The 27,957-nt window shown below is 45.0% G+C and overlaps 1 protein-coding gene across 2 annotated transcripts in view; it reads left to right on the forward strand.

The window, feature by feature from the left end:
- nlgn3a (neuroligin 3a) overlaps positions 1-27,957 on the forward strand; it is a 157,027-nt gene that overhangs the window by 40,243 nt on the left and 88,827 nt on the right. The window contains exons 4-5 of one of the 2 annotated variants that reach the window (XM_053879501.1): positions 3,641-3,700; positions 16,857-17,006. In XM_053879501.1, coding sequence (XP_053735476.1) covers positions 3,641-3,700; positions 16,857-17,006 — 210 coding nt within the window. The remainder of the gene's footprint in view (positions 1-3,640; positions 3,701-16,856; positions 17,007-27,957) is intronic. The other variant, XM_053879502.1, reaches the window with a different exon arrangement.

The following is a 27,957-nucleotide window of genomic DNA, read 5'->3' on the forward strand; positions in this document are numbered from 1 at the left end:
CCAAAAATGAGGCACAAGTGGCATGAAATTGTTGTGAAAGGGTGAGAGCTTAAGAAGTGCCACCCCATGCCACCGTGTGAAGGGAGACATTGGATTGTAGGTGGTTGACTTCTCCGGCACTCTCGGGCTAAAATAGCAATGTCGGCAAGATCCCGCAGTATCCCATAGTATCAGATTCAGTCCCAAGATCGGGCCGATACATCTTTTCGTCTGCCGTTGTTTTTCCACGATTAGCGCTTCCGCTGACTCGCATCGGCTACGTCACATTAGATTACCCATAATGCTCTGTTTCTTAAAGGGGAAAAATGTTCTGCAACATATTTTTCAACCTTATTTTGTGCAGTCCATTTTTAACCATAGCATATATAGGAAAATGCTTGGGTCGGTACTGGATCGGTCGCAGTGGGACTAATCGCTCAAAAAAATCGGATCAGATCCGAAGCTGAAAAATCTGTCCACTTGTCAATGTGCAGCAACATTGAAAAATAAGGCAGAAAATCCTGCAATAGTGTCTCTTGATAGTGTTTGAGATGTTGAGAGTTGAATATTTCACTCCTGAAAATGAAACGGACAACTCTGACGCTGTTTAAAGGGTGGATTTACTGAGCTGCCGTTTCAGATTCAGTCAGGAAGGAGCCGCAGCAAGGATTGCAGGCGATTGTGTAAGATTGTGCGTGAAACCTAAACTAGGTTGGATATGCCTTTTTTTAAGTCAGGATTTGTACGTTTTATGGAGAGCAGTGCGATAGAGGTCTGGTTTCTGATGCATAGTTAATAAAACTTCCCCTCGAGAGCAACATCACGTCTCCAAGAGCAACATGAACAAGTACATCTGACAGTTGGTCACTTCGACAATTTCATGGAAAATCAAGATCATTTTTCTTGGAGGCAAGAAGAAGAATTGGCTTTCTCCAACTCACATCAGGCATTGTGTGTGTGCTCAGTTAATACTGGCCATCACTGAGTAAATCTGTCCCCTGGTATCCTCCATAGCCCTTAAAGGAGACATGATGTGCATATTCCGTTTTATGATGTCAAAAAAACATCCTTGTTATCTCTGAAATGTGTGCTGACTTGTATAATTACTGAACCAGACATAACGTGGAATTGTCAGGAGACTGGCGCAGCAGCTGAACTGTCTGTCTTCTAAAGCTGTCTGTGGTGAAAACCTGGTCAAAGTTCAAGATCAAAAGCAGGAAAGGCTTCCAAACATCAGTTGTCTGTGTGAGACTATAGCGGCTGTGCCATGTCTCATTTTATCATCAGGCTATAGACAAGGAGCAGCTCTTGGCAGCCTTTTATTTATTTCTTTTCTGCCTGGACTGTGAGAACAGCTGAGGCGCAGTGTGAATGTTGGCCGTCCTTTCCTGCAGGATCACGTCTCCCCTCACCTTTTAGCCGCGTTCTCCATCATACTCTCTGATGGGACACGCCCGAGCCGTCCTTAACTTCTGTCCTGGGGTGGAGAGAGGGATTGACAGACGCGGGAAGAGAGAGAGCGATACATGGCTGAGGCAGAAGACAAGGGGACGGACAGATCCAGGCTGCCTGAAATGGGAAATGGAATGGTCACCTGGGGATAACAGGCTGAATATAACTGCTCCACATTGTCAGGGCTGTAACATTTCACAAAGTCCCTTTCCACATTTTGACCTTTCTGATATTTAACTCTGTAGCCGATCTATTGTCAGGGAAGCCTTTTCAAGGGAAGAAAAGGCAGTTAACATTCAGCCCTTCCACATTGTATTGAGTGAATTGTGGATTCAGCTGAGGAGCCTCTGGAGAACAAGAGCACTCTCGATAGCGGGGTGTCACTCTGCCCAGTGTCTTTTTCCTCAGCTCAATGGTTAACTTCTAACCTGTCATTTGTCTGGAGCTCTTTCAGCTAAAATGTAAAATGCCACCGACCTTTAGTGGGCGCTGAGCACACCTTACAATCGCAGGGAGTTAATATCCTTATTATCCTAATATTATCCTTCATCAATGAGGTTACATGGGGACACAAAATGCTTCAATTGATGATTAAAACAATGGAATCCAGAGTCAAATGTAGACTTGCTGAGTCAGCGCTGATGGCACACGTTGGTGGTCCTGGTTATGGATCCAGCATCGGAGACACGTGGTCGCACGGCAACACCGCGAAAGGTGAGAGAGTCACCCTGCCGACGCCTGCCACCCAAGCTATGCTTGTCCCAAACCCTAGCGCTCAAATGGCGCTTTGCTTCGTCACGTGGGCCACACAGTGCAGGCTTGAATCGCTGGGAAGTCTAACAAGCTACAACGTGGCCTGAGGACATAAAGGCTTCTAGGCGCAGCAGAACACGATCTCGATCGGACACTTCACGAAGCAACAACAACAGTTCAACAGTTGGATTGGCCGAGACCCCTTTGAAGACCATGTTAAGAGCATGGCTGTTGAAACTATTTTCTGGGACTCATTTCAATTGAGGGCCTCTTGATACTTTCTTTTTATGAATTGTTCTGATAGAGACTATCATCGCCACACGTGTTGCAGTGTCATTAAACTGGTGTAAAACTCAAAAGGTTCAGTGGTTCTCGTTCACCAAATCCCATCAGCTGTGTTTGTGTGTCCGTGCTGAAGATGTGTCCCAACACCAGTCACAGCTGATGAAGTGTCGACCACAGAGGCTGATGAATGTACTTCAATGTCACACTCACAAATGACGCAGGAGAGCTGCTGGTCTGAGGCTCGTATGTTGGCTTTTGCTTGGTTTTAAATCACATTGCCAACGGCCTGCTGTTAAAATGACTGCCTCGCTCCACCTTCCATCAGCCGTCCTTCAGGGGAGGAGTTTTCCTGCTGCATTACAGGAGCAGGTCGGAGTGGAAACAGCCTCTCTTACTCCTCAGCTGATCTTCAATGGTCTAAATGCACACAGGAGCTTCCGACTCGCCTGTGCTCTGTGACGTCATATCCGAAGGCGCTTGGTCACAGTGAATCAATTCAGAAACCATGAGGAAAGAATTGATATAATTTCCTATGTGAAAAAATTAGAAATGGTATTTTACTGACAACACAAATAGCATGAACACAAATTAACATGAAGAAGAAGTAGTATAATGTGAAAAAATACATGGGAGTACTTGAAAATAAAGATGTGAAAATTCAACACAAATGTGTGTCAAGACATGCTGCATCTGTTTTGCCCAAGGCATGAATGATCTGATGTACAAAACATTTTTTTATGCCTTTAATTCTTTGCAAATTGCCCAGTGACATTATTTCATCTATTTTAAAACCGCCTTCAAGAGACGCCCAGGAAAGTGGTGACGGGGTGAATAGTTTGGAAAACACATAACCGATAAAAATTTTCCCAAATAATTCCTGCCATCCCATTTTTCTTCACCAGGACGTGAGAGGATCAGAATCAAATTGGACTTTGAGCGGTTTCCTCTGAACTAGCGGTGGTGTGTGACTCTGCTGCCATGGTCCAACAGTGATACTGGAGCTCGGAACGTGAGCTTTGGTGTGTGCTCGGATGATCACGCTTCCATGGGAATTGTATAGGAATTAAGTCATTAGCCGCATGTGGTTGATCAATGAGCCACGATGATTGTACAAATGTGATGTTATGAATGTCCCTGTGCCTCTCTCTGTCTCTCCTCATTCCAACAACAGGAGCCCATGCAAAAAAACAAGGAGAGGATTTATCGGATAATGATGGTGATGAAGACGAAGGTATTTTGGTCAACAAAGGCGATGCATGTTTCCTTTCCTGAACCGTCTTGTCTGATCATTTCTGTATTTCAGTTGCCATTTTCAAGCCCCGCTATTACAACCTGGTTGTTTTGTTCCAAAGTCTTTCCACGAATGATGTTGCGTCCACGTGGCGAAGAGCACAAGCAGGGATGAGCGAAGGTTCGCAGTGTAATATCAGGCTGTTGAGCAGGTCTGCCAGCAGCTTCAGCCGAGGAGCGGCAGTTCAGGAGCGCCTGCTGGAGAGGATTAGAGGCGAGGGCTGGAGAAAATGGGAAGTTGCTGCTCAGCAATCGCATTGTTCACTTTCCATATTTATCTTCGGATATTCCTGGCTCAGAGTGGATCGCTGTTGAGATTAGAGTGAGAGACGTTTCTCGTGCCGCAACAGAATCAGCTTAAGTCTGTGGATCTGAATCAAACCTCCCATATCACCCGTGATGCTCGGTATCAGAGTGTAGCCTTTGATAAATGAATGCATCCGTTTCTCCTGCATTAAACAGACATTTTGCGTGGAAGATTAAGCCGCATGTCACATGGGAAGGTGGGCTCCAAGGAGAACATGCAGTCATACATACATCTTACTTCTGAACAGGCTGAAGTCTGATGCAATCATTTGAGGTTAAATAGTGGATCTCTGGGTTCAGGATTTTCTTCTGAGGGAGACACTCGAACTGTCGCCCAACAACAGATAATAAGTAGTTGCAGAGGAGTAACGATAGCTGGGGCAAATTTGGGAATCAAGCTGTCGGAGAAAAACCTTCTCTGTTGATCGATGTTCTGTTTTATTAGGTAAGTGGGAAGTTCATTAGAGGGTGCCGTTCATACACAAGCTGGAATCATCTCACAAACACTGTGAAATTAAACTCCCCTCATTATTTTTCGGCTGGTTTAGACAGTATCCTGGGATCAAGTGCGGGAGACTTTACAAGCGGCTGCATCCGGTAGCGACATGCTGGACGTGTTGCTCCTGTATCACAGGACGCAACACACGGACAAAACTGTACACAACTGTTTTCTCTTCACAGAAAACAAATAAATAGATTTACAATAGCGCAGCTCTCAATAGCGCAGCATAACTTTGTCGTCCATTAATGCACAGACTGTAAATGACTGGTATGTGTAACCGTTTTGGTGGCATTTTCACAGTCCAATAATGAATATTGAGCAGTGGAATAGAAATTATTGGTTCGACTCTTGGCTGCATACAACCTTGGGCAGACTTTGATTGATGTCTTATGATAAAGTAGATGAGAAAATAAATAAATTATCATTTAGAGCTTCAAACTGCCGTGAAGCTGCCATGGCAGTTGCCTTTGTTTCTCCTCCTCTGTAAGTCTCTCTCAATTTCCCAGCGCTTTATTGTCGGTCTGCCAATCAAATGTTTAATAATATCCTTTATTTTCAAACAATAAAGCAAGATTCTTGAGGTAAATGTTTGTAAGGACTTGTTGCTGGACGCACGTTGCTCGTGCTAATCCCAGCTAACAGGTAGCAGCTCAGTATCATTTCTCTGAGGTTGTAGATACTGGATTAACACCGTCAGCAAAACCAAAACTGAGGTGCAACTTTCATTTAATAAGCTTATGTGGGAGCAGGGTGTCCAATATAGAAGTCGGGCCTTTCTAAACTGGCATCTCTATTTGTGGTAATTCTGCTCACTTTTTCAGATCATTGTAAATAGATGTATTTCACATAGGATTATGACACTGAAGCACCAAAAAACGACAGTAGCAGACCCTCTGTTCAGGCCACTTGGGAGAGGTTCAAACGCCGTCTATAGGCAGCATTTTGTCAAACTCAATAATTATCTAGAGGTTTCTCACATGCTTAACTTTCAGTGACCTTTCACTGTGATGGCTTTTGGGGGTGAATGTATTCACGTCTGTCTTGTCTATCCTCACGTGTATTTAATAAGATGAATACATTTACTCACCGATTTTGTGAAGACATAGGAATATAGGGTTGCGCTTGTCTGTGGTGAGTGATCGTCCATGATCTGAGCAAGAGGAAGCACCCACATATTAAATTGGAGCGACCCAGCAACGAATAAATCCGGAAGATCGTTCCCTCAAAAAAAAAATAAAATAAAACTCAGGATGTTAAAGATTTCATAGCAGTTTTTTAATTGCTTGTGCATCCGTTTTCACGATCTGCTGGAAGTGAATGTCTCAAGCTTTGCTGTCTGATCGCATTTGGAGAACATCCTGTCAAAGCTGGAGGATTTCTGCTGAGCAACTGTCTGTCATGGGTGAAAAGCCAAGAAATGTATAGGTTAATTAAAGAGCATAGCATAGTGTCAGAGTGATTTAGCCTCACTGTCCGATTTTGTCTGCAGAAAAGAGACATTTTTCTGGACAGGAGTTGTGCTGAGGTGGATGGTCCTCAGTCGAAGGGTCTCTATCTATTATGACGGTTTCGGCTAATGAGCTCAGAGAAATTGGATTGCCTTCGCTTCCCTGCTCTCCTGCAAGTGAGGACTCTGTTTGTGGGTGTCATAACAAACCCAGAGTTTGGTTCCTCCGCGCCTACATTCTGCCAGTCAACGCGCCATTTATCTCCAGCTGCTGCTGTAGTTCTGCTGGGCCACCGTTACCTCACTGGTAAATGTGGCAGTCCTCAGTATGTGGTACCGACCCTCACGGCCCAATCAAGCGGCAACAGATCCTCGATGCTAATGCGTCACGTGTCGTTGACTAGTGTGTCCGGTGGCACAGTGGCACCACCTGGGCTCCGTCCAGCATACTGTTACTAAGCTTGTTCCCTCGCTCTGCTCTCACGTCCACATTTCTCTGCCCATCCGACTCATGGCGCCCACTGAGCCGTCAGATGAGCTGGTGGGTGACGCGAGTTACGTCTATCTTTACTGCAGGTGTTGCCATCAGTGCTTCCTCCACTTATTTCTTTGTCCTGTCACCTCACCTTGGCCACAGAGTGGTGTCACAAGAAAGAGCAGAAAGTGGCGTGCCTCCATGATGAGGTGGGATGGTGGAGACAGGCAGCTGAAACACTGCTGTATTTCTTCCTCCCTGCTGAATGGGAGCCGCCTCCTGTGACTGCTGGTTGGGACCCACCGACTTGTGAGAGCTCACTCTAGCATTTTATTAAACTTGTGTTCCAACCTTTAGCATTGATCCTTTACAACCCAGTAAGGATTTGTCAAGGTTTTCTTTCATGGGCACATGAGGCATATTTTTACTTAGCTTGATGCTTGTTGATGATTTCTGTTACAGCCGTTGGAGACTCATGTCAGTATGTTTTACTTCTTAAGGTTTGATTGAAGTCTGCACAATGAGTATAAATATTAGCTCCCTGCATACGAAGTCAAGTTCCTCAGAAGCTTTCGAGTCCAAACACACTCAATTATCGTGAGTGCTCCATTCATCCACCGCCACTCACAGATGCATGTCGTTCTCATAATGGCTGGTTTAGCCTTAGGACCCAGTTGAAAACATGAAATAAGAAAGGTCAGTGATATTGTCAGGGAGGAGGGATTCAAATATGTGTATAAAAAAGGCATTCACGGGATAAAGTGTCCAGGAATGAGCAGCCACATGTATGATGCATGTCACAATAGTGATCACGCTCTTATTAAGGTCATCACTTGCGATGCATATCAAGGTCAGTGAAGGCAGGGTGGGGCCGGTGGAGACGACGGTCATGGGCTCTCTGTCACATCACAGTCGCAGAGTGAAAGAGAAGCAGAGGACAAGGGAGAGGCAAGGGACATGTTTCGGGATGAGTCCCGATTCACATGAGCTCAGACAGTACCACATGACGGTACTAGAACACATTCTCGTGACTGTGAGGTCCCAATCCGACCTGCAGCACAAGTCCATATCGACATGCAGCAGTTTAGCGCATATACAGTGTATGTGAGGCAGAGGGACCCCATAAAGCACCCGTAAATTAGGTGTTGCAAAGAGCACTGCGTCTCTGGCACCGGAGAAAACGTGGACGCACAAACTCTCTCTGCGTGCTCAGTGCAGTTTTACCTCATGGAATGATGATGCAATGCTATTGGTCTGCACCTGCTGTACAATTCCTTGGCTGATGGCTGTGGTTGTCTTGTTGACGGAATCTGCAATGAAGCAGTACACACAGTTACTGGACGTTACGACATATTTGTTAAAGGTTTTAAATTTAAAAGGCTGATATTTGTTTTTACAAATCGACTTTTGCCACCATATAAATGCACACAAAAGTACTGAAAGTTAGTGGTGGCACCGATTCACCAGTACTTGGTCTAGATAGCGCCTCAAATGATCATGCGCTTCACTCATGCTTCATACTTGCTGGCACCACAAGCGAAGCTGCAGATGTCCAACAGTGGGGAAATGTCACAGCAGTCAATGACAACAACAAGCATTTCAGATCATCGGTGCCTGTATAGCGCCATCATACTGGTTTGTCTCAAAGGCCTAGCTGAACACCTTCACAGTGAACCTGCCCCGGTGTCACATGACACCATGTCTTTGATTCACAGATATGTAGGCTGACTCTTGGCGTGCCTCCAGCATAAACCACCACGGAGCGACTGTCTGTTGAGGACTGCATTTTTCATTTTTAATGAGTATCCTGTTAAAGAAGACCCACCTGCCAAACTCCCGGCGCAAGGCATGTTGCCGTGGCACCATTTCAACACCTGCTGTACAATTCCAGCATGAGCTGTTGGAAGTGCGTCCAAGCAGCATTAAGCCTGCAGCTTCATTTGTGTGAATACGCATGCACACGTCTCCCTTTGAGAAAATCCACACGTCACTGTGTATGTCGGCCTCCGTCCGTTCGAAATCGCTGACAAGTCCTGATCCCTTTGTCTGGCAAGTCTTAACATGCATACACAGGTCTCCAAGCTGTTGTGCAAGACCATCCCCACTGAAAATGTGACAAGTCTATTCTTTCCAGACCGCGACTAATGCTATTTAGAGAGCAGCCACAGTCGCAGCACAATACAGTCCCTGCAGAATTTCTGCTCTAGCACCGTAACTAATGCACGTGTGACAGCAACACTCATCACTCCCTAAACATGATACGGAAGATTGTCATTGTTCTGCCGGATGTGCCCCCTTGTCTGTCGGTGCTCCCCCACAAATGAAAAGGATCGGGGAAAAAAGATGTTTACTACTGAGAGAAACAAGTGGCTGTAAACTGCCTCACTAATCTCTCAACAGTAATATTCTCAATCTCTTCGCATAGAACTGTGTTGAAACAGGATCCTGCAGGAAAAAAGGGACTTTGTATTCCAGTCAGAGCAAGTCTCACTCCTTGCTGATGCACCTCTCATCCTCGTATGCTCATTTATTAGAGAGAGCTGCTGTCTTGTCTGGTTCCTCCAACCCCCCTCTAAGTCTGTTCATCCCAACATTTCCAGGCTGTCTCAGTTGTAACTCGGTCTGTCCTGGCCTGATTCCCTCCCACTATGTTTGAACTGCTCCTCCACATTAGATCACTGCCAAGTCTTTTCAAAAAGTCTTATGCTGATATCATAAGGCATGACCTTCAAGCATTTTGGAGTGGAATGCAAATTATTTTAAAAAGTTATGAGAGCAGGGCCACTCCTTTCTGCGACATTTGTTCTTCAGACTCGTGGAAAGCCTCATAATAAGGCAGCCATGTTGAGTCCGTCTCGGTGGGTGCCTGCCTAATGTCCACTAGGCTGCCAGCTGAAAGATGTATAACTCAACTTGATCCTCGCGGTTCTGGTTCAAAGTGATACGATGTGCCTCTGAGTGGAGCAGTTAAGATCTACTTTCGGATGCCCAGGGAGCTGAGTCGCCATGGAGGGCTGGAGCATGGATGTTGTGCTGCAACCGGCTGTGGTTTGTGACTGTTGCAGCAGAATACCACACAGTGATGGGTTGTAAAGTAGCATTGAAGGGATTCAGCCTTCCTTTGGGACATGAGAAGTGCATGAAAATCTTGGCTTTCCACTGAATCCATAGCCAGCAAACCATGGATTATTATTATATTCTCAGTTATCTTCTTTCCCACCAGGGTTGCCAAAGCTAGTTCGTCCCGTTCATCGGCATCGATAACAGCCCAGCAGCAAATCTGTTGTGGCTGCAGTAACTGTTGACACTTAGCAGTCATTTTATAGATGCAGCTTAATGGGGTACTCCGCTCCATACTGTCCCTCCAGGAAATCGTAACGTTGATATCGCACACGTCGTACCACGTACCGAAATATGGTACCAATTTCCACCAATCCCTGTGAGTTATGGTGCTGCAATTTAGTCTCCTTTTCCCCCCACCCCCTCCACAGCATGTGCGACATCATATTCCCTCCCTCCTTGTTGAGATGAAGTGCTTATTTACAGACAAATCTTGCCGCCAAGGGTTGCGATTACGACGTGAAGGATCCTGAATCCCTTCCAAAATTCCCATGAATGTAATGTAGAATATACTGAACAACTCCGGTCACACCCACACAAACATTCGCCACCTTTAACTCTCCGTCCATCCAAATGTCTGTCAGGCTCCCGTGAGGACAACAAAACATGGAGCACTCAGTACATGCTGTCAGCCCAGAAACTACTCATGGGACGTCATCATAAAAAAGATGGACCTGTTTTTTTACAAGCTCATTTACTAAGGTCCTTATATCCTGTCTAGTTTTCCAGAGCGATATAACTTTCACCACAACAATCAATCCAAAGAGTCAGCGACTGTTCATGAAATCTATTCTGAATAGCTCACTGAAACAAAGTTGGCTTGCTTTGTAAAGATAATAACACATGTATTTTAACCGCCATAAATTTGCATATGAAAATGCCTTTTTTTTTTTGTCCCTTTGTGCTCATGATTGTGCGTCTGTGCAAACCTTCTGACAGCCTGAGATTCAATTCAAATTCAAAACACTTCCTGCAGCACAATTGTTCGCCCAAATGCATTGATTTACACCGTTCTACAATCAAGGTTCCATTTTACACTGTCGGTTATTGCACTGTAAAGGCCCGCACCGGCTCCCCAACACCTCCCTGCTCTTGTCAGATAAGGCAGGTCAAGATGGTGAAGAGGAATGTAGAGGCAAACTCCTCAAGTGAGACAAAAGGGTCCAGGATGGATGTTAAGCCAAGAATCTTTGCACCACTCGGGCTGTTTGTCGCTGCTTCTGTTTTCTTGCTGTGATGAAATATTGATATGTTTATGTCCTGCTGCCAGTTAGCATTCTGAGACTCTTATCAGTCAGACATGGCCACGTCCACATCAGTGCATGCCAGCGAGCACGCTCACGTGCACGTATGAATGGCTGAAGTGAGCCAAGCCCCCAACACAGAGGAAGATTGCCGATCTGAGCCCCCACCTGTTTGGGTATTACCCATAATTCCCTTGCAGAGTTCGGCCGGATGCATCCCCCTCTGCTTGTGTCTTCACAGTGAACTGATAGTGGGTGCCGTTCTGCCGCGAGCTTATTCCCTCTGGAGGCTGCACACAGCAATCTGGCCCTGACCACTCACCACTGGCCTGCCCGCACTGATGAAGCACTCCACCAAAATGACACTCCACCAGATTAATACCGTAATTGTACATCATCAGTTCACATCGCGTCATGTACTCAGTCACGTCTATTTTTTTTTACATTTTTTGTTGCAGAGTAAATGGCAACGTGAAGACAGATTTTAGCAGGAATATCGTCTGAAGTCGTCCTTGTCCAAGTACATTTACATTTCAATGTCAAATGATCCCGGAAAAATATAACCCTTTTAGCAATGTTCAGAATCATGCAATGGCATGAGATCATGTCCATTTCCAAGTTGTCAAAACTGTTTTATAAGATCAAGTATCAGTTTGTAATTGTTTGTTTGGTGCTAGTCCTGGTGGGAGCTGAGCACATGCGATTCTGTCTAAATCCAAGATGGAGCACGAGTATACCACCAAAATCAAAATTTCTGAAAATACATGGTGTTACTTTTGCCAAAAAACACGCTATCTATGTCAGCTCACCTTTCCTTGTGTTTGTATGAGCTTTTCCAGACGTAGTTTGTTCTCATATAAATGGAAAGTGAAACTCTCTAGTATTAATGGCTTTTTGCCCTATACCCTCAGAGTTTAACACGACTGTGGATGAAGTGTCTCCTCTTTCCCCTCAGGACGGGCTCAAAGTAGAACCACTTCTCTGGAAGGTGGAGGTGGATGAGTAGTGCTGCAGTTGGGTCCTCATGACCAGCATCTATGTAGTATTGCAGCACTCAGTGACTGCACTTAAATTCAGTCACAAATGCATCACATGATGTCTATAGGATCTATAAACCACGATGGAGTCAGCGTGGACCATTCAGAAGCCAAGTGTGTAAACTGGAATTTCACTGAGGTGGGGGAAGTGGTCACCAGTGGTCGATGAAGGAGCCTCCTGCCACCCGTACACATGTGAATACAAATGAGAGCATAGTGCATGTATCGCATCATAGCAGGCCTGAAGAGCAAGGCTCCCTGTTAGACGCATTCGCAGTTTGCTCCGAGGAATGTGTCTCTTAACCTTTTATTCAGTGCTCCTATTTGGATGCAGTGAGGGGAGTAGCGGGGTGGTCTTCTGCTGACTGGATCTTCCCTCCCCATGTCTATATGAAGCAGCCCTGCTCTGTATCCCTGCCGTCGCCTCCCAGGTTGACATCCACACACAAACACACCACTGGGCTGGATGAAGTCACCTTCACACAAAGGTCATCCCTGCCATTACATATGTCGTAACCACGTCCAGATTCATGTTGGAGCTCCACATATCTCCGTGACTCACTGCAGTGTCACACCACATTTCTCCACACACAGTTCTCTAGTAAATCATACAAATGTCAAGTGTTCTTAGCACGACTGTGAATTTAACGTAGTACAACTGTAAGGTGCCCTCCTTCCGACCAAGCCATCATTCCTGATCATCTGCCAACTCTGCAAGTCAACTGGCTTAAAATAGCCACAGCTGTGAAGTTCTTTTTCTCTCTCCACATCCCCTGTTTGTAGGTCGATCCAATATCATTTGTTTTTCCACAGAAGCACATTCATTGTGTTTGCAAATGCATTGAGGGAAAATTAATAAAACTGACTGTGACATTCAGAGTTCTGTCACTATGAAACGACCGCATGAGTCAATGCATAATTCTAGGTAATTACACCAGCTGTTTTGCGAGCTACAATAAACATGTGCTGTAATAAACTTGTCAGGATATGGACAGTTAAGCAGAGCTTGACAAGACTCCTCTAGTAGGCTGGCGGTCGTGCCCGGGCTCAGCGTCAACCCCACGTCAACCCACCTGCCACCTCCGCGACGTCGCCCGTGTCTCACTGCGGCGTGCCGCAGGCCTGCGTCTTGGCGAGCTGCTCACGTGCTGTTAGAGGTGCTCTTTGTTGAGAAATCAGTTGGAAATGACAGTTGTAACAAAACAACCACAAAGAGTTCATCGATGAATTTGTATGGTGTCTTGTCCATGTTTGTCTTTCATCACTGTACATTGCCCATCATTTAGACTCTCATGCTTGATTCATGTTTTTTGTTCACCACTCTTTTATTGGCCTTCTCAGTGCTCACGCTGTTCACATGCAAATGACTGTATGTATTCATGAATCTTCTTCTTCCACAGGATGCGCAGCACGTTGACATTGATTGTGCATTAATATGGATGAAAGAATTGCAGCTAGCTGGCTGGATTCCGCCAGTTGACCCAACAAACTGCTTATGAACCGATCATGATGCATGTAGTCCGACGTATGAGTCATTCTGTCTTGGGCTTGGTTTTGAGTGACCATATTTTCAGGAGTTACATACACAGGGGTTCGCCAGTCCATATCGACTCGCCATGCTGGAAGCAGATCCACTTTTTTCTATGCAAAAGTGTTTTATGTGTCTATGACATTCTCCTGATAAACCTGTCCTTTTTCTTGTCCTTTACCTTATCATTCAGAGTGAAATAATACTAACTCTTTTTAATTGCAGTGAAAGTGGGGACCATTTATGGTTCTCAGAGAACAGAGAGACTGCAGACAAAGACCTTTGCATCTCGCTAGTGAAAAATTCACATCAGTTTTTTGTCTAAAAAAAAGTCCAGGCTCCTAGGATTTTTACAAAATATGCTTTATTTGTAAACAGCCGTGAACAGTCCCACCCAATAGAAAAATCAACTGTGCGTGCTAAGTCAGAAAATGAGAGTAGTTTCCGTCCAGACAGCGTGTGGTGAGCACTTGGAGCCTGACGGAGGTTTGGATGGGCGGAGTCTGAGAGGTAAAGCTGGGGAATGGTTATGCTCAGCGGCTCAGTAATACAGCGAATTAAAACAGCAAGCAAGATGTTTGTTTACGTCTGCCCCGTATAGTGTTCGGGTGACGCCGCACTCGTCAGTTCCGCGTTTTACTTCCCTCTGTTCTACATTTCCATCATGGGAATTTGGACGTTTAGGAATGGATTCAGGATCCTTTACGTCCGAATCACAGCATCGCGATTTCCTGGAGGGATTGATAAATGGTCGCTGATTTATTCATGTCGCTCAACGTCGTAAATGGTTGAGTCGCGCTTCGTGCATGAGGCAGCTCTGAACCGCAGCCGGCTGACTTCACATCCACACCACACCTCAGGAGAGAGTGTGCGCGGCCTAGGTGCTTAGACTCCCTCTCACACGCAGGTGAGAAATAACCACCTCAAAACACATGTATTATCCAGAGGAAGTGCAACGTCCAAGGTCATTAAAATCCATGTTCATTGTTCAATGGAATTAATTATTCATTTTAGTTGGACGTTATTCTTTAAGCTTTTTTTATTATCATTATCGAAAAGATTCTGCTTGGCTGCACTCCAGCACCCACTTACCCTGCCAGCTGGAGATGTCAAAGTAGCAATAGCACATTGTTCATCTTCATCTACAGCCGATGCCTTTTTGGATTGTATTGCATGTGTTGATCCATGAAACTGTGTATGGATGTGTTCTTCCTTTATTCAGAAGGCCATGAGTGGATTACAAAACAGTGTAGCCTCTGCTCCGGCCACTGAGCTCAGATAGGAAGTTAGAAACGGTCTTCCACGCGTTTTTGATGATGACGATGCATTGTTGTCTTAACTGTAACTCAATTTGTTTAAGTGACAGCTCTTATCACACATCCTCAGCATGTGACTCCTCCCACATCGTATCATGTCAATAAGTAGATTACAGCAAGTGCGGCATCAGTATCATGCTCCCATAGGGATTTATCCGTTGTCATGGAAACATGATGTGAATCAACAAAAGAGGTGACTGATAACACCGACATGACTAATCTCTTTTTCTTATTTCTGCCCCCGTTCTCTCTTCCTCTTCGCCATTCTCTCGATGTATCTGTGGCCCATTTGTCTGAGCAGTTTGTGTCGGAGATCACTCCGTTCACCGGCTCCATTTTTCTCTCGACCGTACTTTCCATGCTTTCTTACTTCATGCATCTCCTCCTGCTCTTGTCTAAGATAAGTGTGTGCATAAAGAAACGTCGGCTATAAATCATATTTCACTGTGTGGCCTACCCAGATACCAGTGAGATAAAGAAAAGCCTGGGAGAAGGCCGTATTATATTCAAGTTATTGCTTTCCAAACAGAACAGGGCCACGAATAACCAAGGGATTCTCACAAAGAAACTGTGACTCAAGGCTCGGCTGTGCTGATGGGGTTACGGAAAGAAAAAAATCGGTCTATACAAAATGCACAATAGTTGTCCCTGAGTGTTCTGCATTCTAATTTGATGGGGTGCGTGCTAATGACTAATGCCTGCAGATGATACTAACTGCAGTAGTACACGATGCCAGACTGATATTCTTAAGGTGTGAATTCTCCTCTGTGTCTCCGTAGCAACCTTGAAACCCCCATGTTTACCTCTTTTACCAGTTTTATCATTCGTGTAAGGCGATTTAAGTTCCCTTCATGGATTCTATCTTTTGGCTCCGTGGTCCATTTCTCACCAGAGAAGGAAAAAAAAACTGTCTGGAGTGAAGAGGGTAAATGGGGTGAGGAGAAAGGAAGAAGGGACAAGAGAGGCGAGTCTGGGAGTGAAAGTGATAGGAGGTGTGGGAGGGGAGGAAGGCTTACAGCGACTCGGCAGAAGAAGTTTCTTCACTCTGCTTTGGTCCGTCAGTCAGTCTCTTCTTGAGCATGCTCTGGATGTGAACTGCCCGACTGACCCCTTGAGATGGCCATCATCCAGATCAGGTCTATTGGCTGGACTGTGCTTTAGGGTTCCACGTTAGCATTGGTGCGTACATCACTGAGGAAGATCTTCCAACATCAGGGCTCTGCCCAGGGATTGTTTCCTCAGCCTCTGAGGTGTTTTCAAGGCAAAGTCTGTACGTTTCATTACATATGGACAAAACAGTGAACCCTGAACATTATTTCGATTTTTTTCAAAACCTGGCTCAGGTGAGATCTCATCCACCTCACAAAATCAAAATATTACGATAAAAAACACTGTAACACAACAAAATACATATTGCATATATATATAACACTTTTTTCAACAGTACAGGTGAATTGAGATTAAAAATCTGAATCTATTGACTGCCTGACAGGCTGTAAGGAGACCCAGCTGCTGCATGATATAGATCAATTAAACAGTCTTTATAGTTTTTATACCTTCATTCATTCATTTTAGTTTTCTTGAGCCACATGACAGTGTCTTTATTTCATTTGTGTTTTTGCTGAAATGCGCATATTGATAGGAAACAGCCGTTTTTAATCTCAGAAGTCATCGTTCCACAACTTTGAAAACACAACTGGGTGCTGTTACTTTGTAGTTTATATGATCAAGCTCCTCCAGCTTTGACGAGTCCAATGATCCTCCTCATTGATGGACAGCACAGTCTTTATTCCTCCTAACTGCATCCTGCTTGTGCATAGTGGGAGTTAGGCAGTGGCCTGGAAGGCAAACAAAACCCTCCAACGCCAATGGTTTGCTTTATGTGCATTAGATGGCCAGACATTATCCGCTGAAATGGCCAATTACTGTAACAGGTATCAAGTCAACAATCTGGCCTTTCATGGAGTTGCCTGCTGGGTGGCTCCTGGTCCCTTTAGTGGCCCGGCTCTGAATGTTTTGCTGGTATCTGGGAGGCGGTGATCAGCTTGTGTCTGAATGTGAGCTGACCTGCGATAAGTGGCCGGAAGACCAAGTGAATGTGTTAACCATGGGCCTCTTGCAGACATACGAGACACCGGGGCCAAGCCTGTGATGGTCTACATCCACGGAGGATCCTACATGGAGGGCACGGGCAACATGATCGATGGGAGTGTTTTGGCGAGCTATGGAAACGTCATTGTTATCACTCTCAACTACCGCGTCGGCGTCCTGGGTGAGTGTGACTCTCTTTTTCTTTGCCTTTCCCTGCCGTTTCTCTGCTGTGGGCTCGTGATGCTTCGCTGTGACTCCCACCCAGTTCAGTTGTTGTGGCAGAGCCTCCTATTACGCCGTGTGGAGGGGCACAGTCTGTGAGCACCAACGGTTCTCTCCCTGACTTTGGTTGCCGAGTCACTCGCACAGCTGAATCCTCTTTCAGACGCCTGTTGGGGTAGGGAGGGCTGGAGTGGCATAGGAAGAGAGAAGCAGAGAGAGCTCCATGGCAACAGCTGCAGCAACACAAAATGGAGTTTGTTAGCACACCACGGAGGCTTTGTACCTATCCCACCCATCTCTTTCCCTCACGTCACATCAAAGGGTCACATATGAAACATTTCTTTCCTGACTGTCAGTTTGGCAGCTTATATGTCTAAGATAACTGTCAGTTATTAAACTGTGATCCGAGGTGGGAGTTTCTTTCATAGTGACTGGGGGAATATGACACAAAACAGTATAGTTACAAGCTGTACATTTACTCATTTATCAAACATGGGGTCTCAAACCACTCAGGCTGAGTGGCTTTCTTCACTTCAAATATGATTTGGGAAAATGTCAAGGCTACTGCACCACATTTTCAACAGTTGGAGAAACAGACAATAAGCATAAGTGACAAGAGGAGTCATGATCTGTTGCTGTGTGTAAAGAGACTGTGAGGTGCTGTTCTTCTTGTGTCTGAGGTCGTGTTGCCCAGCACAGCTAAAGCCAGTGACGGTGAAACACGCTGAAACGAAGCTGGGCACTTTTGTTTCTCGTCTCAACTGAAATTGGTGATGTCTGGGAATGGATCTTGTCTTTTCCTTTGTGCCTGCCCCCCGTCGGTCTGTTCATGGTCTATGTATATTTAATACTATAAGCTTCTTAGTTAGGACCAAAATTCTGTGCTGTGTATTGACAGAAGAAGGAAAGTGTGTGGGATTGACTGATGTAAGTCTGCAGCACATTGGATGTATCAGTGGGTGGTGAATCTCTTTGAAAGATAAAAAAAAGGTCACACAATGGCATGTTTTCGCAGCTTCAAATCCTTTCATACAGAGAAAATGAAATAGTTGTGGACCGACCGATGAAGAGAGACAAACAGTTGGATTTTCTCGACAAAACTAACTACCTCGGACAAACGCTCTCTGTCAACCATTTTAGTTGAAAATATTTTCTTGTAATTTCATGGCTGGTGCCTTGGACACGTTTCTGTCCGGGAGTCACTCTCGTCTGCCATTTCCTTCTAAAGTGGAACACATTTTAAGAGATTAGTTGCTGGGTTGGGAACGTTGGACTCCTACTTCAGCTTGAGGTACAGTACATAATTCTTTCTTCTCCTAGGTGGAAATATATTCTTTAGTCCAAGTCCAAAATTATCATTCTTTCCCCTGCTCCTCTTCATTGGGTTTGGAAATTGATTTATGATAGAGGCGTAAGCATAACTGAGATCCTCTTCAACATTTCCCACCGGCAGAAACTCTCCGTCCTCCAGTGGCCATATATTTACCGGCCTCACCGACCACCGCCTCCTACAACGCTGCCTCCGTTTCCTCTTTTGTGCAAGAGTTACATGATCAATACTGACTCCACAGTCGCCATGTTGGTTTGGAGTTTTGCCTCTGGGCTGCTCCCCCTGTTGGATATATGAGTGAACAGCAATACCAATGTAAAGAAGGCATGGAAGCTGAATCGTACAGGTAGAATTTCATATACAGTCAGCGCCCTCCTCAGCCTATCTTGATCAGCTTCCCTAGCAACACCTTTGCTCTCCGTCTTTTACTCTTTACCAATCCAGCAGGATTACGAAACCGCTGGAATATTCGCTCCCTCTATGAGATATTTCACCTCTCCCTCGACAGAAGTTCAACAGTGCACGGATGATGTCATGATAACATTTTCTTGTTAAACATGGGGTGTTTTCCTTTGTCACTGTTATGAAATATCTTTTTTTTTTTTTCAAGCGTCATAACCAGCCGAAGGCGTTGTGAGCCGGAGGGAGTTGTGAGTCTGAGCTACTGCCTCCTGCTTCTGCTCCTAGTTAAAACCAGAGCACGTAAACCTAATACAGAATCATGATCATTTTTCTTTCATGGCACTTCAATTATGATTCAGATGTTTCTTCCTTCACTGCCACATTTCGCTAAATGTCATTCTACATGCATGCACACACTCTGGAACACCTCATACAAGTAAAGCAGGCATGCTAAAAAAAGAAGAAGAAGAAAATCCGAGCACTAAATGCAGATGCATGCTGCCAAAATTCTCCTTATGAAACAACAAACAAACCTAAAAAAAAAAACGGAAGAAAGAAGGCATGTACGCTGTTCGCAGAGCAGCTGTCTTGGTGAGCTCCCCAGCAGCCATTCTGAAAACTGAGCAGAGAGGAACTGATGCATGTAGCGGAGCGTTAATGTCCACTACTGCTGCATGGTCTGATAATCTCCCAGTGGTCCAGCTTTAACTGTTATTACAGACACACTCATATAGACTAAATAAAACCAGGGCCGGAGAGAAATCAGAGCATGATGGGCCAATTAACAGTAAGTGGTCTTAAAGGCTGCAGCCATAAAAACAGAAGGGAAGTGCCAAGTGAGAAATCATAATCACATGTGCTTCCTTTATGTTTGTTTGCCGTTCCTTATTAATTGAGCGTCTCCGAGTGCATTACAGTGGTGCTTCTGAGGGTTGGAGCGTTCTTCCTCAGAAAAACTGCAGAGCTGATGCTGGTCTTTTTGGGAATACTGCATCTTAAAGCACATGTTCTGGTCATTTCCACATGGAAGCCCAAGTCTTAGCCAGGTACGCACTCCCTGTATAACCGCAGTCGGGCTCCCAGTTTTCTTTCTTATCAGATTCTGCATTATGAGAATCCCGTGCTCGTGAGTTGATCAATATTTCCTCGAGTAATTGTCGGTCGAGCCGATAATCATTCAATGCTTACGATCCAAACTGGGGGTGTTGAGCAGTGACGTGGAGCCTAGCCAATCGAGAAGTGACTAAGAGACGAGGGACTAAACCTCCCTCCCATCTGGCACTGCCTTCACCCGGCTCGTTCCCTCAGGTGTCCAAGCACTGCGCTCGAAAACTTGTGCTGTAAAACTGCCATCATCACGTGCACGTCCATGTTTCCTGTTGCCTTGTCCTGTTGTTGAGATGCTTCACACGATGACACAAGGTCTTTGATTCAAGGACGAGCGTCTGGATCAGAGGTGGGACACAGTCTTCATATGTCTGTGTGTAACCACAGACATGGCAGTCAACACCAACATTTTCATGTTGCGTGAGGTGTGTATGTCAAGATCGCTATAGGAGTCTGACCCAAGTGCTGAAATTGTTGTCAGTGTACAGAAGGCTCGGAACAACGGGAGTATGTTTTCACAAAGAGTTTAATGCAGAAAACACAAATAAATAATACATGAACCGGAACGAAGAACCGAGGACGTCGACACCAGAAGTGGAGCGAGGAAGACAAACACGTAGGAAAAGGGTCATAACCTTGAAGTCAAACCTGACGGGGACAAAGAAAACGCACTTTGAAACAAAACCCACGAGGCCCTAACAACACAAAGCTCTGTGGTGTAACAATACACACACAAGAGGAGAATAAATCTATCGAGAGAAAAGCAAAAGGTGAGTTACAAAGAACACTCACATGCGGTCGTCAACAACAAAAGAAAGCAAAGCGAGGAGAACAACAAAGGAGGTGGCAGAAAAAGAACTAGCACACACACGGAATATTGCTATATAAATAGGAGGAACAAGAGAGCGGAGGCTCGAGAGAGAGTTTACCGTAGGATCGCGAAGTAACCATCTGGCGATGCGAGCTGGCACCAAGGTGTAGATAGAAATATTGTTTGATTAGGAGATCGCTGCCAGCCGCGTTGCTCAGGAAGCTGGAGACAAAACAGGAAATGGAAATACACACACAAAAAACGGAAACACAACACGGAGAAATGACAAAATAAAAGGTCAAGAAAACAAGCCCAACAGTGACACTGATTTGAAAAATTCTCCTGGTGTTTGTGCCCCCCTCAACAGCATCACAAAAAGAGATGCGTTGTCTCCGAGTACAAAGCAGCTGATCAATAAAGTCAACGTTATTAGTGCAGTATATTGTTACGTTTTCAACTGAAGGTGAATAGAATCTTCACGTTCCTGTCAGTTTGGGGTGAGTGGATTCATGTTCCCACAGTTCCAACATTAATATAACATGAGAAGGCGAACTGGAAACATAAGTAGGTCACAACAAAGGGCTGCTTGTGTGTCCAACCACAGCCGTGCAGACCAACTCAACACACACAGAATGCAGATGTGAAGGGCGCTACTTTGTTAAAATGCCCCTCTGTTGCAGACCAGCAAACAAAGCAATAACAATGTTTGCTAGAAATGGATGTTCGGGAAAAGTGCTACTAAAGAAGCTGCTCAGGTCTAGGTCTGTGTATTGGCTGATGTCTTGCGATACGATATGCAGAAGTGCTGATACGATACATCGCAGTACTGTAAGTTCAGTAATGTATTGTGATGTCGGTTAAGACAATGTCACACAATCAAGCGATATTTGGTCAAATTATCGTGTTCTTTCACCCACAGTCTTCGTTCTCATTTTCGACATGGAATATGCTCATTGTTTTAGATCACTGAAAAAATTAACTTTAAAATCTGAATGACCAGACTGGCTGTTGAAAAGCTGCAAGTGCCCTCGAACATCTATTTCATCAAGAAGATTTCGGAAATTGGAGTCTCTGACACATTAATACATGAATCGATTATAGTGAAAATGACTTGGAAAAACTTTTGTCTGCCAGCTCCCGGCAGAATGCTGAGTCAGCAGCCTGTGGAGGGCCACGCTCCAGTGGGACATTAACAAAGCTACGTTCAACACGACAGTGTGGTGTAGTACAACACCAACTGTCTGGTCAAAAGATGCGTCTGTGTATTATTACAAATGCACAGCAGCATTGTTGCAGATTATTTGAACTGCTGTTAGTATAATGACATACATAATTGAAAATAATTTCTGACTTTACCAAAATTGATCGTCGGCAGCACTTTGCTCTCACCATCACCACATCTGTGAGTCCCTGCTAAATCAGGTCATCTGACTTCAAGCAAAAAAAAGCAATCGTTCTGTCAGTTCTTCTGCTGTAAATGCAGCACAGAAACATTTGTTTCGTTTGGATTCAAACAATAAATAGTCAGTTAGATGTTTTTGAAATGTGGATTTCTTGTGAATTAAAAAAAAAAGAGCCTGAGCTTAACAAAGCTGCTTACAGAGTTGCGAGGAGAACGGTGGCACCGAGCATCAGAGCAGACGGGGGAGAGCTCCCTCCGTCCCGGGGCCAGATAAACGTGCCATTAATAATGTATTAAACACCTTTGAAATGCACACAACAATCTGAATCTTTAACCTGGTGCTAAAAACAAAACAAAAGGCATGAACTTCATTCCCTTTTCATTAGCATTCAGTGGGTAGAGAAATTGGATGTTAGTAAATGCCACTGATTCATTTTTCATGTGTTTCTTTGATTCCTTTTCCTTGCACCAGGTTCCATGCATGAGGCGTAAAGCAGCGTTTTGGCTGGGCGTCTTATGAAATATAGATTTTGTGTTTGTTTGGTTTTCCCTAAACAGGACGCAGCCGGCTTTAATCCACAGTCCTCTGTGCTTTTCCATGCTCAAACCTAATCTTCCATCCATCTGAAATATAATGGAGGAGTCGTCATCATGTTGGGGAGATTTTGTTCTAGACATTGCAAAGTAGCATCGTCCAGTCATTATTGCTTCAAAGGATGGACCCAACCCATTTATAAGTTTCATATAGCAACCTTCAACTGGTTGGATGAACCAGGATCCCATTCAGATTCGCTCCTAATAGATTTGGATCAACAGCTTTATGATTGTCGGGAGATGAAACAATGCCAGTGGTACAGTCTCTGCTGCCGAGAGATCCCCGGGTTTTGGGCGTGATCACATTTTGGGCTTTCATCTACAATACAGAGCTGTAGAGCTAGAGGAGGCGCCAGTTTGACTGTTGTTGCGATGGTGAATACACAACTGTCAAGACACCATCCAGAGCAGCAATGAAATCCAGAGAGGAAAAGCATCCTGAGTTCATCTGAGCTCGGGGTTGCGTAAAGCTCACGGCGGGGAGTCGCCAAGTCACCAGGAAAAAGTAAATAAGTAGTTGAAATCGGAAAAATACGTTGTGTGATGCTGGTAATACACCAGAAACGTTAGCTGCTCGATTGTGTTCATATGCCTGCACCTGCTTCTTTACAGCAAAACACATAAACACTCCAAAGACTACAGTTATAAAGATGGAGGAGAGTGGCTGCGGCGACTGAGTATGATGTTCCCGTGAGCCCAATGTGACCCTTCCGCTGCACCCTTTACTGGGCACGAAATAATTTACTGTTTCACCAAGGCTATATATATATTGGCGAACCAATGAGAGGGCGGCCTCAGGTATCATGCTTGCCTGAGGTTCTGACACTCCCTGGACAACAGAGGTCACGCTGCAGTGTTGGGTGCAAACGTTCACCTACCCACTTATTTACTGTTTTAAACGACAGAAAGGCGCATCACTCAGTCACTCATCACTGTTTGTTCCCACGTGTCCTTGCCATTTGGGGTGAGAGCGTCCCGTAGCGATGGCTTGATCAGTATTCCGGAGTGTTTTGGCTCCGGGGCCGCAGCGCAGCACCACCACTGCTCACTCACAGCATCTCTTTCTTCCCTCTCAAAATCATCACAGAATCCGTGCTGTCATCTGATCGGGGCTGTCACTTGATCAGCTGTTACTGATCTGGGTCTTCGCGAGCGCGCTTGCCTTCACTTTCGTCACACACTGGGAGCTGAAATAAAAGAAAGATGAGAGTCACTCTGAAGTCAAGCATTTTTACTCGCTGTTGATAGATAAGTGTGAGCATCTTAAGCGCCACTTAACCTTAAACAAACTCAGCGTTTTCTCTTTGAATTGTCCAAATGAAAGTGGTGACGTTGCTTGAGACGCTGTTGTTGGTGAGATGGTCGACCCGCGTGGAGATGTCTGGAGTCAGTCAAGTCAGGTGTGGGACTTGTCATCCCCGCCGCGTGTGTGCCACAGTTCGGTGCTGCACTGCTCTAATGATGTGTAATGACTCCTAGTCAGGGGGGAGTATCTTGTATCATTGCTCTTTACAAATATAATTACTCACTTGCTCTCCGGAGCATGTCGATTCTTCAGTCTGGGGTGGGGTGGGTTTGGGGAGGGGGTCTTAATTACGACGCTCCAAAGGCATTAAAACTGAACAAAGGCTTCCTCTCCTGCCAAAACAGCAGGTGAGAGTCCCCATCTCAGCCAAGGCTTCGGCAGCAGCAGCCGTGCAGTGGCTGCCTTCCCCCGTGACGGGCTTTATGTGTGACCTTTGATGTCCATCTCTCATGTCTGTTTAATCTCTGGCATTTGATGGCAGGACGACCACTGGGTTTAATACCTGGCTTGCACTCAGGGGGAGGGGGGAGATATGACCGCACTTACTGTCCCAAACTGACACCAGTCAAACTCACTCTGTGTGGCAGAATTGTGCAAGTATCTGTTTGGATTTATGCTCCACGATTCCATCATTTCAGTGAAATGATTATCATAAGTCATTACGAGCAGACGGAACGGTGCTGTACGCTCCACCACTGTGTGCCACGGCAGGTATGAAACTGCTTTATTTTCCGGTCCAAATGAAGTGATCTTGCCCACGAGCCCTCGACCTTATTCAACTATTTTTTTTTTTTTTTAACTTGGAAGACAGCCAGGATCAGAACCAAGATCCTTCTGATGTGTAGCTCCGCCAAAAGTAGGACGCTGTGTTCATGTGAGTGTTGGTCCAAAGGTGCATGTAGTGGGAAAACAAAATATCAGATCTTGCGCCACACACACCCACTGATACTCACACATACGCAGAGACGTAGAGGCTTGTTTGTTCCAGCTCCCATGACATAATTGCACCGATTTTTCTGGATGTATTTTTCATCATCCTAGTATTTTTTTTTTATTTGGTGATATGGTGGTTCAGTTTTTCTCCTCCACATGCATCTTCTCAGTGACCTTCAACTCACGACGCCTCTCGTCACTCTCTGATCATCTGATCATCTCGGGCAGTCGTCTCCACCCTGCCTGCACTCTCCTCTTCACCTCGAAGACTTCTGTCTATTTAAATAATGAAGAGTCATAGCTTTCAAAAGAAAAACCTTTATCTTCTACATCAATTTTTCAATCGAAACAGCTGCATTTCACTGTACATGCTCAAGAATCCGACAGAGGAAGTTACGCAGTCGCCCCTCCCTGGAATTTCTGGCTTTCATGGACTTTGTCCATTCACAAGCAGATGCGGAATTTACTTCATCGATGGATCAGGTCTTTTGAGGATGATTTTGTGGCCGTGTCTTTGTCAACTTTACCGCTGCTAGACGAGGGTTATGTGTCGTGGAAGCTCAGTTTATCGGCGGCATGCGTCATCTCTCTTTGTGAACACTGTGAGATTATTCTGTGGTTTACGGTTTTGTTTCTGGACCACTGAGCGACATGACTCTGATTAACCATGAGCGGATGGTTTAAATCACATTTGTATTCCTCATCAAACATGGTCATTTCTGGTTGTTTTTGTTTGGTACAGCGAGCCGGCGATGTCTTTGACTGCAGTCAACTGAGCGACGGCGAGTGTGCTCTCGGCCTGTTGACCCGGACGCTGTTCTCTTCTGCATGTTGGCTCAGTGATATCGCTCTGGAGCGCCGTCCGTGGTAATTCCTGGCTGGATTCCCTCTCACTGGATTGCTTGCAAAGGCGCGGCCCACAAACACTTGTCGTTTCTAGCGTCTTACAGCGCATTAATCCTGATGCGATTTCATACACTTTTGTTAACACTTAGCTGCATAAACACGGCCTTGTTTTGCCAGATCATAAATCTGCTCGCAATCTGTTTTGCTTTCCCCTGCATTTGATGCAAATGGCTCTCCAGTACAGAGGCTGTTTCACCTGAAGCTATTTTCTGCAGAAGAAACACCAGAATATATCACAGACGTTGTCAAGTGATTGAAGACCAGAAGCGCGGGTGAAATAATGTATGTACAACTGGAGCCGTCATTAATTCGGGTCCCTCAACCGTATAGCGGCGTTCCCGCTGACCCATGCCGGCGAAGGCGCTGATAAACACTCAAACAGCTCGGTGCCCTTCACTGTTGTAATAGAGAAGTGAAATCACTGGAGCCTTTAAAGCGTCCTACAGTGTAAGTGCAGCTGTCGTCACTGCAGAGGTCAGGGACTACAAGTGGCCGACTCTGGTCATAGACGGAGCCTCAAATGATGCATTTGTCACAACAGCCAGCCCAAATCCACTGCTAATACACGGATCCATGAAAACTTTGATGGATGATTTAGGTCTGTAAACACCAGGGGGAAAGACGCAAGCGTTGAACGTGTCCACACAGTTGTAGCTAAATGAAGAAGGCGAAGCTTCCAGGAGCTTGAAGCCGCACTGACCAGATGGAGGAATCAGACGCTGGGAATTATGCAGCAAGTCTGGTTTACAGTTTATTGTTGGAAAAACCTGGGCGCAAAATTATGGACCGTCAGGTAAATCTGCCGAAAAAAATGGGTAATAAAGTTGAATTAATCTAATTTTCTAGTTTTAATATGAAATGAGCTGCGCATGTGTTTGCAATTTAAATGTAACGGTTTCGTACGTTTAGTCAGCCATTTTGTTTTGTTTTCTGTCCTAAAAATAGGCCCATCTACAGTATTTACCTGACATTTTCCAGGTGAAATATGGCCCAGTCTCCTTCAAATGTATGTGCTTGGCATCAATTTCCCAGATTTTTCCTGGGGTTCTAGGCCACTTTTTTTCTCTCTTATATATACAGGTGGAACAGCTGCTGCCTGGCCAGTCAGCTACAGCTGGGGTCCTGGTTTCTCTTGTTCTTCTCTTCTTGTTAAGCCGAAGATAATGTTTCATTTAAAAGCAGATGATAACAGGAGCAACGTTCCAGCTAACTTAGAGACGGTGATCCTGACAGTGCTGAAACTGGTCCACGTTTCATAGAAGTTACTGCTTTAGCAATGTGGAAGCACTGTCCAGCATTACGCCAAATGTTTTGGTAATTCTCCGCTTTTATTTTCAGTCTCTGGGAGTAACTCCCGCCACCACTCGTGTGCATATAATGCAATATATGTTTCTCAATTTCTCCGTATCTCTGAGCCCAAGTAGAAGCCAAGACAAGCTTCACTTCCAGTTTAAATAATGAAGTCCTTTGCTGTGCTTATTATTCTTCAAGCCGCTGTACACGCTGCATATTGCATATTGCGATGACAATAATGTCACGCTGAATTATCCAGATTTGTTTTTTTCACAAACGGCCTGAATTATTTACTTGGATTCAAGATTTATTTTATTTTATTGCTTCGCCTCACTTAACTCCACAGATACTCTGCGCGACATACGGTGACAACAGTCCTGAAGACACCAAGGCCCACTAAGATCCCTCCCTTTTATTTATTTATTTTAATGCTCCGCGCGAGTATTTGACACTCAGACGTCAAAGTGCATTTTAATTATCCCCTAACACACGATCCGAGCCTGTGGAAATTGTCAAAGAGAAGGGAACTAAGAAGAATTGACAGCGGAGTGAGCGCTCTCTGTCTTCTGTTATCTGGAGCTGAAATGGATATTTGCTTGTTTTCTCCCTAATTTCAAGTAATTCATCCAAATTAAGCTGAAAACAAAAACGTTCATTCATCCTATTAATGTCAGCGAGGTGAAGAAGCGTGTCTTTTGTTTGTCTCGCTGCTGCGCAGGGCTTCTGCTGCACAGCGCATTCATGCCATTAACTTTGAGGAGACTCTTCTAAGACACCGCCAGAACAAAAATGTCTGTCCGCATCAGAATGATGAGTTTGGCTTATC

The sequence above is a fragment of the Synchiropus splendidus genome, chromosome 11 (assembly GCF_027744825.2).
Source record: "Synchiropus splendidus isolate RoL2022-P1 chromosome 11, RoL_Sspl_1.0, whole genome shotgun sequence".
NCBI classification, from domain to species: Eukaryota; Metazoa; Chordata; class Actinopteri; order Syngnathiformes; family Callionymidae; genus Synchiropus; species Synchiropus splendidus.